General features: G+C 41.6%; 1 protein-coding gene across 2 annotated transcripts in view; it reads right to left on the bottom strand.

Annotated features, from left to right (window-relative positions):
• TTLL5 (tubulin tyrosine ligase like 5) overlaps window positions 1–15,547 on the bottom strand; it is a 145,060-nt gene that overhangs the window by 5,760 nt on the left and 123,753 nt on the right. For both annotated transcript variants that reach the window (XM_075503279.1, XM_075503280.1), the window contains exons 32-33: window positions 12,003–12,223; window positions 4,662–4,747 (exon numbers count right to left, since the gene is read on the bottom strand). In XM_075503279.1, coding sequence (XP_075359394.1) covers window positions 4,662–4,747; window positions 12,003–12,223 — 307 coding nt within the window. The remainder of the gene's footprint in view (window positions 1–4,661; window positions 4,748–12,002; window positions 12,224–15,547) is intronic.

Here is a 15,547-nt window from a genome sequence, read left to right as displayed (position 1 = left end):
AACTAAGAACAGCAGCCTGCCTTCTACATGGATTAGATCTAAACCAGTTTATTAATCCCTATATTCTTCAACTAGGCAGTTCAGGATCCAGTCTTAAGCCCTTACAGATGATGATACACTTTATTTCAAAGAGTTGCATACCTTCAGGACTTGGCATTCATGCAGATATGGGGGCAAGGTGAATGTCCAAAGCAAATAGACAACTGTGCATCACCCTGCAACTAAGCTCAGATCCTGGGAATCACAGGGAATAAAATCAAGTCTATACCACCTAGCTCAAGAAGTTTCCTCCCTAGCTTCAGACTGAGTTTTGACATTCACCTTCTGCTATGAAGTATTCTCAAGAGAACTAGAATACAAATAAATTAGTTTTGGACTCATGCTTTAAACCAGACTAGGTAGAGATCTGAGACTTTGCATGAATTAGCAGTCTTCACTGCTGTCAAACTCAGATAGCATATTACTAACTTTTACCTCCCCTATTCAGTAACTCTAATGCTTTTGTCTTCTCCCAGCACACATAGTGGAAAAGCCATGTGGACACTAGTAATATAAACATTAGCACAATAAAACTGCATCATTGTTAATCAGTTTGAGTATGAAAAGGTGAAAGTCCTGTTAAGTCTGGATCCAGGCATCAGTCTTGCCCAGTTTTGATCATTATATCATATTTGTTTATGATCATTAATCATATTTGTTTGCAATTATAGAGGTTATTAGCACATTCTATTTTTGCCATAGCAAAACAGAACCCCAGAGGCATTCTGTCTTCTGAGGCTTTTAAAATAAGAATTTCACAAACTCCTAAGAAGTTGGCAGCAAACGAAAGAGAGAAGCACAAAGACAGAAGACAGATTTCACTCATAGTTGCTGTTACCTTTACAAATCAAACCAAACCAAATAAAATCAGCTGGGGTCATCACCTTGTGTATCCACTCCACAACTGCACTGAGGGGTTCACTATACTTTCAGATTGTTCCTGTCTCCAGGCTCTTGCAGACAAGAGTCCAGCTCAGGAACAGAGAAGCTGCCTGGGACTATGCCGTTATATTTTCATAAAGTGCCTTTCATCCTCTATTCTCCCTAAAACCTGCTTTGTGTTAGCATTTTCAAAAAGGAGGAATAATATAATAAATTTCTAACTATAAGGTCTTCCATGTAGCTACAGAACTTTCTTGATGTTTCTTGCCAGTTGTTCAAAAGCTAAATTCTGGTGGAAAAATGACACCTTTTTTACCTAGAACTTCACTTTCTTGAGAAAAAGAATTAATGTGCTATTCACCTAATGCCACTAAGGAGGAAAAGAAAATAAAACAGCAAAATATGGCAAAATGTCTCCATACACCTTACATTGTTAATATATACAGTAAAAAAAAATGACCAGCCTGTAGGTTCCTTCCTTCATCATCTGAACTCACCATATCAAACACAGCCTCATAAAGACAACCTGGAACTGAACAACCCACCATACTACTTAGCTTAGCTGTTACTCAGCAAGCTATATTCTGAAGAAGACTTGGAAAAAAGAATTGATTTCTTAGTTCACAATCACCCTATTTCACTAATTGAATTGCTAAATTCCATGAAGCAGGAAACAATCAGTGTAATGCTGTGGGACCCTCAAAGTAACACAGAATTAAAAAAGCAATGTGATAATAGCTGTATTTTCAGAATGAGTGACAACCCACTAGTGGCTGAGTGTTCAATTTGAGTGAAAAATCAGGTCAGAAGCATTTTGAATGTTCCCTAGAGGTAGTAATTCTTAGTATTTCTTTAATAGAATAAATCCTGTTAAACTTTCAGGAACTTTGATAGGAAACTGTCTATTCAGACACTACAAATAACCCCCAAATGATAGCTTGCAGATTTAGCTTCCTGTCAGTAGATACTCATGAGAATCTCTGCCTTCTCTCTCATTACACCAGTGGCATATAGCTCACACACAACTTCTGCCTCACCATGAAATGAGGATGAGGCCATAGGGATGAGAGGTACCACACTTACCACACCTGCTACCACACTTTCATTGTAGTGGTGGCTTGTTTCAGAATCCTGAGCAGCTTTGCAGAAATGCTGACTTTTATTCTGCCTTTTATTTCACCTCAAGGGATCTGTCCTCAAGGGCTTGAGCCCACTGCACAACAGTATCTACAACTGATATTCTCCTACAGTTGCAGTACTAACCACCAGTGAACTGTTTTCTGGACAATCTGGTTAAAAGTTTCCACACTGCCTGACTCCCTCTTCCTTTGAGCATCATCCTTACTTTTGGTTAGATCATTTGTGACACCTTTATGCTTCTTCTCTGCAGAGCCCCATAGCTATCCTCAGATAGGCTGTTAGAGGAGAAGGCCTATTCAAGCTTCTCAGGCATTTTTGAACATTTGTGTGTGTGTGTGTGTTTATACAGAGGTTCTGCCTGGTTCCTCTTTTATCTCCGCAACTTTTCACAGCCTTTTATCTTTAAATGCTTGCAGTTTATTCTGTAATCTGCTTTATGACTTGTGTCTCCAATCCCTCTAGTTGGTATCTAGGATACTAAATACATGTGAAACAGTAACCTCAAATAAGATGCTGATGAAGGAATCAGGGCCCTAGTGTAAGCAATCAATAGAAAAGAGAGTGAAGAAGAAAAACAGCTGTTCCTGCAGGAAGGACCAGAGTAGTTTCTGAGACGCACAGACTGGGCACAGCAGCCTCTGATGCATACCAGTGGCTTGGTGCAAAGCTGAAGAAAATACCATTCCCCAGTTTCCAAGAACAAACATTTTGCTCTAGTTAGTTCAATCACTGCAATATTTAGCACTGTTCTTGGAGCTATATACCTCTTTTAGTGACAAGGAAGCTTTGAGTGACCCACCCACCATGGTTCTGCTAGCCTACCCCTAGCCAAACTAGGGTTCTATCTAAGCCCTCACACTCTTAGTTAAATGGCAGGCTAAACCCTTTGTTTCAGCTTCAGAGAGGATAAGTTTAACGCAGTGCAGCTAGCCTAGTCCTACAGAAGGAAACATGAGCTGAAGTTTTCAGTTCTCACTGGATTGTAAGTATTCCCAGAGAGGGTGACTACCTTGAACTTTGTAGTCGTTTTCTAGCCTATATTCTTCCTGCAGCTCTGGCTGTTGCCTTCTGTCATTAATATTATCAACAATCCTCATGCATGCCCTGCTTAAATATTTACAGAGACAGGGAAGGATAGAAAAATGCTACCTACAGTTATCACAGACACACGTAACAACAACAGTACCCAGAGGAGATGGAGAAAATCTCTTGCAGAGGTTAAAATTACAGGGTGGCAACTGTGAGAGTGCTCTTAAAGCTGTGAAAAAGAAGGCAGAATTCAGCACACAAACACCTTCATGTAAATCCATGCAAGCAAACCTGTTTGGTCAATATATTGAGAGCTCCATTTTTACATTTACTTGTACATTTATGTGTAACCTTACTTTATATACTGTACTAAAAACTCAACTTGAACTATACAGTAGACCAGAACTTTTGCCTCAACTATACATATACTACAGTGTTGACATAATTTTACTTATTCTGATAATCCCAGTATATTCCATTCCTACACTGTCACTGTCATGTTCCAATGTGCTGTAGGGTCTTTTTTATTGACTATGGCTATTCACCCTATAAAATTTCTGGTAGGATAACTGGAGTTTTTGGCAGGTGGCAAAGTGTGGGAGCCAGTTGGAACTGTACAATAAGTGCATTAGCTGAATGTTTGTGCTAGAGGATCAGCAATAAAATCACTGACATTAATAATGGGAATGTCATCTTTAAGTTTCAGAGCTAAATATCCAAGAGATTAATTGGGTAGTTCACCCCTATGCAAACTTTTCTTTCAGCTTGTGAAAACACAGAGATCACTGCATTAGTGATACTCAAGTCATGTTTTCAGTTTTCCCAGCAAAACAAAAGGTCAGAAACATAATTTTTTAAAGCATTCTAGACCATAATTTGTCCATATATTCCATTACAGCACCGTCACAAATTACTGTGGGCCATGGGTAATATGGGTTCATAAGGACTACACTGTACCTGCTAATAGGTCTGCATCAATGAAAAATGGATTGGGTCCTCATTTACTGAGACCTTAACAGCAGATAAACCTGTTTGAATTAATTAGCCACTAGGGAATGATGAAGATTTGATTCTATAAGTCTCAGTGATTTTCCTTTAGGAACTTTCACCTCTACTGATTGACTTCACTATGCAGCTGATTCACAAGTCTCAACTGTGTCTTTCTGAACTAAGGGGCTTTTCTGCAAGACCGAAGAAAAATGTAAAGAATGTCCTGGCCCTTTATTACAGGCCAAGCTTAAACAACAGACTATCTTTGAGCCAAAGCCTAAAGCAAAGAGGAGCCATTTTAGCCAAGTTTTTTTTCCCAGCCACATCTTTAGGGATCTTCGTCTTCCAACTCTATGAAACTCAGCCTTTGCTCCCTTCTGTTTAGTCTTTTTAATCCCAGGAGGAATAAATTCCCTGCACAGCTGAACCCAGACTGTTACCTAGGAACCACTACATGCAGGGTAGGCAGCTGTGTTTCTTCTTCTTGCTGAGAAAGTTTTTTCCCTGCCAGTTCTTGAGAAAGATGAAAGCATCCCAGCATGCCCACCCCCACTTTCCTAGTCTTCAGCACTGGCACTCACCTGTGGAATTTGTCCCTGCCTCACAGGATGCAGCACTGTGAAGGCTGTTCTGGAATCCATTCAGTTGCCTTTCAGCGGAGGTCACCCTAACAGGTAAAAGCATCAAATGAGACAGAGATAAGAAGGGATATACCATAGAAGAATAAAAGTCTCAAACAAAAAAATTGAGAATTCTCCTAGTTTACATAATCTCACTGGGACTGTAGCTATGAAGCTGTGCCTGAGCATAGTATGAAAAAGACAGTGACAGCAACCGACTTCAAAAAGGCAGAGCAAGACAGATGAACACTCAAGCCACCAGCAAGACTTTAATGTGCCTAAAACACTTAATTGTCCCATGTGCCTTGGAAGCTGATTCTGGAGGATAAAGGACATAGTAAATGGTATTTGACCACCAAAGCACAACTCAACTAATAATGCTGTGGTCACCTCATTCCAGTGATTTGAAGTAAAATGATTAAGCAACCTTAGAACAGAAATGCACACACTGGCAAAAACATGTTACATTCAAAAGTTAATTCCTTGCATCTTGTCTCAGCAGAGACAGCTCATTTAGGCAAGATTTCTCACTTGTCTTGGAAACTGAGACCTACAGGATGCATTTAATCTCCCGTAGTCCAGTGCCAGTCCTCAAACACATACTTTATGCAAATCCTCCTGCATTTATCTCAGCATTTGAGTTACAGCAAAACTATACTCTGAGGAGTACAACTGCACTTCCTTTAACTGTTATAAAGATTCATTACCAAACTGAGACCATGCCCTCCTACATAAAAAATGGGTCTACTCACAAGGTGAGGTCAAGCTATCCAGCCGCAATGATCTATTCTGTCTTTAAAATCTATACAATTGTTGTGGTTTAACTGCAGCCAGCAACTAAGCACCACACAGCACACTAAGCACCAAAACTAGCACAACAATTTATCCATCTGTTCCTGGTTTGTCCTCTCCTCCCTTATCCCTCCTTGCCTTTCTTCCTTCCTGCCCAACTCTATTCTGATCACTCCAGACTTCTGCGTGTACACTCCTGTCTCTCTGCCAGAGTCCTTCTCCTTCACTCTTTCAGCTCTGCAGCATTACAGAGTTACTGTGAGCTCTTCCCAAGAAGAGCACTGTAATCTCCAATCCCCATGCGATGCCCTGATGACTAACAGACCCAGGCACACGTGTGCAGTTTCTATAGTTTTGTCTGAAACCTTTTGCTTTCAGATTTCAAAGTCAGCAAGTTGCCAGTAATCCAGGTGCTCCTGGCAGCTAAAAGGCCAGTGAGGGTCTCCTGTATTTTATCTCCATTGGATTTTAGTGAAATAAATTGGAGTCCATACAGGAAGGGAGAGGGATGCAGATATGACATTTGCAAAACACAACCCGTTACTTCATCAGCCATAATTTGAAATGCTATTGTCAAATGAGGTGCCTGTTTCTATGTTTATTGTCTCTTGGAGAGAATTTTGGATCTGTACGTATGGTTTCTTTTGCTGCTGATACTGCATGGTCCTTCTGGGAGCCGATAATCCAGATGGATCTTTATGGTTCTTATGTAGAGATTCCATGCTCATGATTAACTTGTCCACTTTGTTAACGCAGCACAACTGACAGCCAAATTCAGCTCACCCTTCTGTAGGTAGAATGCAAGACTAGTGGTTGAAAATGTCATCAAGAGTGCCAGCAAGTACAGCAACAAAAAAACAAAACAGGGAACAGTCACACTTCTACCTTAAAGCGTGGTTTACATTTAGAGAATCTCTTTCTCTCCACAGAATTGCCCTTCTTTTCTGCCTACCCACAGTGTACCTTGATTCTTGCAGTTTCAACAGTCACCTCCACACAGCTCATTCTCAGATCTGCTTCTGGGTCTTTGATCTCCCACCATGCTAAGCTCACCCCTCAAGTTCTCTCTGCTGTCCTGATGGAAGCTCCAGTGCCAGAACATATTCACTGCTTAAACTGAGTTAATCCGTTCCACTTACTTTCTCCTTTGGTTGGCTGAAACCCTACTGTCTTTTTCAGTTTCCTGCTTTTAATGTCTGTGGTTTTTTGCTTCCACTTCTCCAACGCAATCCATTGTTATGTTCTCCATTTCTTCTTCTTCAATACTAACAAAAACACTGTCCCCACTGTTCCCTCCACTTAAGTATGTCATTGCCCTTTTCTGTCCTGTTACACAGCTAACTCCTCCTTGAAACTGATACTGACTTCCTTCATTTAGGCACTAAACCAGCCCTAAGCTGCCCAGCCTTGAACTGCAAATTTGGAAGATGCTCTTGTTCCACAGGTGACAAAGAAATACTTTCTTGACTAAATTTTGAACACCTTTGTTTTAACAACCTATTCCTGGGATGCTATGAACGCATCTAATGGTCCAGGGGGGACAGAACTGACACTAACAAATTCACATCACAAGAAGCCCAGGTTTGACAAGAGGACAGCAACAGATGTGAAGACCCAGAGCCAGGGAGGCTTGTTCCTCTTTGTTGCTCTTGGACAGGGTATCTCCACATGTGTATCTGTGTGTATGATCTGAGGCTAGCCAAGGGCTAAGAGCTACGGGCCTAGTGAGCCCAGCTGTGTCAGGGTGTTAAATCAAGGCACGTCTCTCAGATGCACTGCTTTTGCTGCCAAAAATGTCGAAGGGTCAGGCAGCCTGATTAACCCAGATGCTCAGGAGCTAAAAAAACAAGCGTGCTGTAGTACAGCAGTAGCAAAAAAGTGAAAGGGGTTCCAGTAACAGTTATATGATTGCTCTCCTGCTGCCTGTCCTCTTTTCAGTAGGCACTCAGTTTGTATGTGTGATGCACCCGTCTCACTTAAGACACTTCACGCACACCTATGAATAAGCACACACGGGCAAGACAGGATACAAACCAGAACCATAGTGTTTTACAGGGCTCGCTCTGTGGCCATGATTATACTTTTGGCACATTTGCCAGGCTGTCCTAGAACAGCTGGCTACTGCCGTATCCAATTGCAGTCAGGACTCCACCCCGTTGTGGGATGGATTTCCTGAACCCAGGAGAAATGCATCACCTCTACCCTATTTCTGTACTAGCTACAATAGAGCAGAACTTTGGCTCTTCTGCTGCTGGCACCATGCAAAGCAAATATGCAAAAGAACAAGAAGGTAGAAAGATTTTGTGCTGTGGTGTTGGGACTTGAAGGGAATATTTGTTTTGAAAGGCTTCCTGAATAGACTTGTTTGGAATGATATTTACAGAGAAGTTCAATACAATAAATTATGCCATGTTGATCAACATCCCCAGTAGTTTGTGATGTTCCAGTCTATTGCTGGTAAACTCAGTGATCTTCTTGGGCTTGCTCTCTCCCTGATAACATCTTCATCTACATGCTCCTTTTCTCTACCTGGCATTTCCTCTCTTCATATACAGTGGTCTAACATTGACAGCTGAATTTTTCTGAGATCTTTTCTTTGACTGATAGTTCTGTTCACAGGCTGTTCAAGGCCTTGCTCTACTTGATGCTGTCATAGTTAGAGAGCAGGTTTCTGAAAAGTTCCTATAGGAATGATAGTGCAGAAATTTCTATTTATTGTGACTTAATCATTCCTAAAAGCAGAAAGATTTTTCTGTCTACCACCTGTACCAGTTCGCTCTGCATTCTGACAGTTGAGCTAATATGTTTTTCTACTTTGCATGCTGTCATCTGTAATGTGAAGATTCGATACACCAAATGCTGCTTCCAGGGACATCTGCTTCATTCCATGGCTTACAAATACTATATCTGTGATCTCTGTCTCAAAATGTTGCTCTCAGCTATCAACAGGTCTCTTCCATGATTCACAGACCTGCCAATAGTAGTGGCAACATGAGCAGTGGAAAGGACCCAGTCTGACTCTTGGAAAGAAAAAAGAGCTTCTTGTGTTAGCTGTTCAAAAACTGTCTTTTTCTACTTGTGATATGAGCACATTTAATCAAAACTATGGAGCCCCATGAGACCATTTTATGGGGCTATATTTCAGTGTAGAGCTACATATTAAACCATTTCTCCCAGTTAGTCTTTTTCCACACCTTAATATGGGCCCCAGTTTTCCACTCTGTTAGCTTAAGCAAGGAGTCTGCTTTGGACACAATCCATTATAAAGTGTCCTACCTACCACCTTTTACAAGTTGAGAGACTGAGAAAACAAGAGAGGCCAGGAACTGGAAAGACAAGACTAAATTGTCTGGCTGTTCCATTACTTTTTTCCTTTATATTTTAACCAGGGAAGTGTCCAAGTTACTAGATAGTTTTTGAATTAGTCAGTAATGCTCGTCTTTAGCATCTCATTCTGTTTGTAGTTGAGTTTTCTACTTCTTACTCTTTTCTTCCTCTTCTGGAAGCCACGTGTGCTGGCTGGGAGAGAATTGATAACGCATGCAAGGAAGAGATAGGTCAAAGAGACAAAAGTTGATTTCAGTTTGTCTTTACAGTCCAGTCTCTGGAGAAATTCTACAAACAACTTTGAAAAGATGATCTTTATTAAGATGTTAAACAAAAGCCAGGTGGTGCAAGAGCAGAGAAATAAGGTCTGACTTACTGAAATATATGGGGAAAAAAAAAAAGAGACACGAGAGCTTTAACAACAGAATGGGATTAGTTTCAGTGAGTCTTGTGGAAATAATATATAGCACTGAGATCTTCTTTGAGGAAAGAGATCAGGAAAACAGCCAACAAGTATTAGGGGGTGAGAGTGGGCAGCAAATCAAAAAAGACCTGACAGAAATGAAGCAGCCAAAAAGCCAAAATTAGATTAGATGTTATGGAGAGGGATATTTACCATGTCATAACCCAAGGATATGGTAGTCCCACACTCGAAAAGTACAATTCTGGGTGCCACAATGCAAGCACTCTGACAAACTGAAGAAAATACAGTAAATTCAAGACAATTAAGAACTTGGCAGGTGGAACTACTATCTGAGGTTAACAAAACCTCAACAAGTCTAAGCAACATTAGGAAACTCCAAGGAGTAGAAGGATATTCAAAAGATGGAAAGTATTTGCAAGGGAAAGTGTTTAGGGTGGTTCAGGGAGGAGGAACAAGGTACAACAGCATGAAACAAAGCAAAAACTCAGATTGTACATCAGGAGAAACATTCTGTTTGGTTGTCTAGATTCTTAAATAGTCTTCTATAGCACATGGTGGGGTTCTGCCACTGGAGTTTTTTGAAAGCAGATTACACAGAGTGTCCAAGAATACTTTGTACAGAATAACCAGGGACTGTAAAGAACAGGTTAGAGCATGCAAGACATCTTCTCTAATCTATATTCCTTTGACACAGAGGCTTCTCTCCATTCACTCTCAGAGGAGATGCATCTCTGGTCTTTTCCTGACAACAATGAATGGATTAAATTAGACTGAGACATAGCAGTTTTTAAATGATCAGCTCTCAGTATGCTGGAAATATAGCTGGGCACTGCTGTTTTCCATGTAAGTGAAAAAATCTTACTGCAAGATCCCATGAATGGCAAGAATGGGTTTGGAGCCCTATGCTGGAGACTCAAAGGCAACTTGGAAAGTATTTCCGGAGTGGCTCCTTGCAGCCTTCAATACTTGGACTAGTTTTCTGAAATTCTGAAGGAATCTTTTGCTTTTTTCCCCCCTTCTGCGCATTTTTGGTGCTGAACTTTTTCCGGTTTTCCCACACTCCTGCCTGTCACAGAGCAGAAACCACAAAAATGCAGCAAAGTAAAGTCTGTCCAAGGAGCTGCAATTCCATCTCACAAGGATAAACATTTCCTCTGCCAAGAAGTGAGCACAGCACACCGGCATCTTCAAATACACATCCCTGCTGCCCGGCAGAGAAACCCACTGACATAGCCTGTCACCTGTACTAACATGAGCTACCCAACATAAAAGAAATCAGACAGCAAACCCACCAGCATATACCTGCCAGACCTGATGCTCACATCTGCATTTGCTGAGCTGACAAAGTCTACTAACGTCTTGTTTTCTTTTTAAATAGTTTTGGGGGATTAATTCAGTGTGCTATCTCTTAAGATAGCAAGAGTACAGGCAGGAGAAACACAAGCTTCCCCAAAGCAGTTCTGCCCAAGCTCCTTAAATACGCCTTGCTGTTCTAGATTTGATCCACACACACTGACAGTGCCCTAGCATCTTCATAAGGTGTCTTTCATCAGTAATCTTTTCCTAAAATTTCTCTCTTTAAACAGGAAGGGAACACAGAATCAGGAAACCTCACAGGAACCTGCTCTGAAAGCTTTACAACTCTTCTGGCTGTAGAGTAAGTATAAGGGAGGAAGTTATAAATGCAATTTTTGCCCTTCAGTATTCAGGGATGAAACAAGTCTAAGGATATATAAGGAAAAACCTGATGAAGGATTTAGTCTAAAGCAGTTCTGTCATTTAAGAGGAGATAAACAGAGAGCTGAGGACGCCACCAAGAAAGGTAAAGGATAAAAAGGAAACCCAGAAGTCTTGCTCACCTTCTCTCATAATGCACAAAAGAGAAGACACACCAAGAAATGGAAAGGAAGGAAACTTACAATCAGTAAGCAACATTTCATGGTGAATTTCTTTGTTTTTAAAGATAACACACTTCAAATCCATCTGCCTTAGAATGGCAAGCACTATATAACTAAAAGCTTAGTAAAAGTTAAAAGAAGGATTTCTACAGATAATGAGGAAAGCTATCATTACATTAGGCACAATAGAAACACTTTAAATGAAATAAACACTTGCACTTGAAGGCGTAAGTCAATCGTGTGTTAAATTTATGGGGAAACTTGGCTCAAGGGCAGACTAGCTTGTTAAGGTTATTGGGGTTTTTTTTTTTTGGCAGCTTCTTCTGACCCACCAGATTCTAGCCCCCATCAAAGATTAAACATGGAGGGAGTGACTCAAGTGCCTAAACATAGATGTCTAGTACCATACTTGTTACTCTCACGTTATTTGAGACATCTGCATGGGACTGGCAGATATCACACAAGATCTACAGAAGACTTATGCTCATCTGGAGCAGCAGCTAGAGGTCAGGTGGAATAGCCCTGGGCATCTAAAATGTCACTAGCAACCTGTATTTAGGTAACTGAATCCCACCCTGGATCAGATACTTCTCTGATTCAGTCTAGCAGTTCCTACGTCCTTATGTTTGTACTACCTACAGTCTTACCTACCTTACCATTGTGAAACATGAAACTGCAACATAGTGCACACCTATTTCAGTACACACAGCTAAGGTTATTCTGAGATTTATTTTGGACAGCACAGCCAAAAAGATCTATGTCCAAGTCGCATGTAGACAGGTTCTTCTCCAACATTCCTTCTCAGGGGAACCAGTGCCAACTCCCAACTCCCTGTTGTGGATGGGAAGAGATAAGACTTACTTGGAAATCCTCTGGGCTGCAGCCTTTCTGACCACTGCCTGCCTGTGGCTTGCTGGAGGCTTTGGAACCAGCTGAGAGGGCATACTCTGGGATGGCATCACTTTGTGCAAACTGGCTGCTTTCTGGATACTACAAGTGGCACTTGATGTCTTGTGGGCGTCAGAGCCAGCTGGCATAGATATATGGCTGGTACTGGATTGTGAGTAGTTGGCAAAGAGAGCCTGGTAAAAAAAAAAAGAAAAAAGAAAACAAAAATACCATAGTAATCAGTGATTATCTCTCTGAATGTTGCTGAGAGAGCTGATGGAGGTGGGTGACATTTTTGTGAGGGATAATATCTGCCTGGTGAAGGCAACCCCAGGGCTCCAGGGACAGTCCCACGCATAAAAAGAAGAGTTAAGTGGTCAACTCAGTGAAGTGTTTTTTAGAGCTGAATTTTATACCCTTGGAAACTGGGACTAGCTTCTAGGAAGGCAGACAAGCTCATTACTGCCACAGAATACTATTCTGGATTAAAAAACAAGAGGTCCTATCCTCAATCTAATCTTGCAGTGGGCTCCCATCCACAAAGAAGTAAAGCTTTTATTGCTTTGAGTGACTTTCTGCATTTATCTTGCTGAATTATTCTTTGTGTGGGAGATGGGATTGAGACACAATTCTAGGAACGAAAAAGATTATGGGGAAGATGTTACAATGCCAGGTTCTTCAGTCTAACCCTGTAGGTGCTTGGAATAACAGAAAGGCTCTAGGGTACCTTCTCTGAAAAAGGGACTTTAGATCAGCAGCTGACAAAAAGGAAATCCCCAGTAATACCAGGGAACAGAAAATATTTCTATTTCTATAGCAGGTGGGAGAGTGAGTATGTTGGAGATTTGTCACAGGGAACAAAAGAATCTGCATGTTATGAGACTGAGCAGTGGACTGGCAAAGCAGGGAGTGGGGAATGGTTCCCTACGGGAGCTGCAAACTGCTCAACTCTTTTCAGAAAGGAGCAACCTGCTGGGAGTTCTGCCTTGTCTTTCCTCGAAGTCAGTCAGATTCCCAGGGCAAAGAAGCAATACCGTAACCATGTAGTTTGGCAGCTGGAGGTCAGTGATAGGAGAGGAGGGGAATAGCTGAGCACTTGCCAGTCACCTCAGCATGACCCTGGGAGCAGTGCCCTTCACTGCGTTTGTCCTCAGTTTCTTCTCTGGTGAAAAACACACAAAGCCACAGCGAGTGGGCTCCAGGCTCCAGAGAAAACCACAGTCTGAGGGCTGGCTGAGTCTCAGCACACAGACAGGAAAAGCCCCTCTCCCCCGCAATTCTCTGGCAAATGGCAGGGCAGTGGTGTGTGGGAAGGCGTTTCTGACAGGCAGAGCTCTAGGGAGAAGAGGAAGTGCAGGAGCCAAAACAGGCCTGTTTCCTAACTAGAGCTCACTGACAAGATGCCCTTGAGCTCCCAATCCTTCTTAACCTCTCCCTTCCCTGAAGCTCTAGCTTGATCTCAGCTTTCAGATTTTGAATAAGTAGCTGGTACAAGTACAGAAGTCTGGAAAATAGCAGTCACACCCCACCTCCCCCCAGCAAAACAAACTAAAATGGAACTTGGTTTAGTCTCTTGCATCTTAGAGTCCGACACATCATGGGGTTGGGATGGAGACCCTCAAGTCACTGCACCCCCTTCTTATTCAGAGGTCACATTTCATTGTGCTCTGTTTGATATTGTGCATATTGTATTATGCATATGTAAGTTGTTGTTCTTGTTATTAAAATCACTAAGATCCTGGAGTCCACAAAGCATACAGTCTTAATCCCTTCCCTGTGTTATCATGCATTGGTAAGGAGGTCCATGACTCTGAAGAAACAGCAAACATGGATGCTCTAACAAAATCTGATCAGCAAAAGCTGGGCTGAGACCTGCCTAAAGAAAGGTCATGGATGTTTTTCTTGGGGGTAATGGACTTCCAAAAAGGCCTTTGTCTCCACGCTGTGCTGAGATTCTGGCTGCCTTCCAGGCAAGGATGGGGAGACTGGAAGCTGACACGGACGATGGCTTCTGGATTCAGCTACAAAGCATACTGCCCTGCTGTGAACTCCATGGGGACAGGACAGGAAACCAGGAGAAGCTACTGTGCAAATAAAGAGGGCGGCTGGGGAGAGCAGAGCCTGACCACACAACGGAAGGGCTGGGAAGAGATTTCAGCACATCCAAAAAGTAGGAGACAGACCTCATCACTCAGGATTCTAAAGGCTCAGGGTCTAAGGAGAGCAGAAGCCTATACAAACCCTGACAGAGGCAGTGCTGAAGCAGGTAGCACCCTACAACTATTGCTGCTGCAAGTAAAAAACTTTGAACCGCACTTCCCAGGCTGGCAGATTTAACTTAATGTTGAGGAGACATTTGCTTCCTTGACAAGTTCTTAGGGCTACAAATGTAAAAAATACTTAGAACACTATGAGACTTTTTAGCTAAAAATCATGTAAAGCTTTAATGAGTTAATTCTCTTGCATAATTCTCTGGGGAGGTAGGACAGCATTAACCCTGTCTTGCACATGAAGAATGTTAGCACTGACAGAGAAAGTGATTTTCCCTAAGCCACAGACTGAAGCAATATGAAAAGCTAGGTTGAGAGCTCAGAGAAGACCCTGACTCCCAATCCCATATTTGCCTCATTAGATCACACCTCTCCTTGCTTCCACATCTACACATGAACACCATACACAAAGTGTTATCTGTACAAAAATAGTAGTTTTTAATTAGAAAATCTCAACATGTACAGCTTGTCAGTAAGGACGATGCACATCTAAGAGTATTAGCCAGTAGCAGCTGAGCTCGGGCTGCTCATGATTAAAAGCATGGAGGTACTGTAGTACTTTGAAGAAAAGCAGATATATTAATGATCTTCGAAAACAGAAAGAATGTTCCTGGCACTTACCATCCCTGTATCTAACACCCATCCCTAGCACAGTAATGGAACAAATGTTGCAAGCAAAAACATGTTCATTCTGTGACCTGAGGAGGTAATGAAGCTCAGTTCCTGTGAATCTGTCTTGGGGCTGAATCTTACAATATCTAATATAAAGCATGCCCCAAATTATGCCTCCCCTCATGGGTTTAGGGCATTCTTGTGTTGATTTTCTGCTCTCTAATTAGGAGTGGCCTCATGCTGCAGCCTTTCCCTTAATGGGAACAGTAGTTGAATTCCCTTTCCAGATATATAGCTCTCTATTTTCATGACATTTATATGAAACATAGCTTTGCGATTTCTATCCCATAGTCATTCAGTTTAAATTGGATCAGCAAGTCTGAAAATTATGAGAGACTCAGCAATGTATGAGAACTGACAGACAGATGCACACACACGTGTACTGCATAAAGATCTGTGCAGCTAGTTCCAAATCACTAGCGCTGGAAACTGAGATGTTTATAAACAATAAACAATGATGAGGATTTAAGTTAAAAAAAAAAAACCAAAAAAAGCAAACCCAACAAAATAAACCCCACCACTTTTAGAAAACTAAAACTGCAACTGCATTTCAAATGACATTGCAAAAATACAGAG

This window comes from Mycteria americana, chromosome 5, assembly GCF_035582795.1.
Source record: "Mycteria americana isolate JAX WOST 10 ecotype Jacksonville Zoo and Gardens chromosome 5, USCA_MyAme_1.0, whole genome shotgun sequence".
In the NCBI taxonomy this organism is placed as follows: Eukaryota; Metazoa; Chordata; class Aves; order Ciconiiformes; family Ciconiidae; genus Mycteria; species Mycteria americana.
This window is presented reverse-complemented; position numbering and strand designations above follow the sequence as displayed.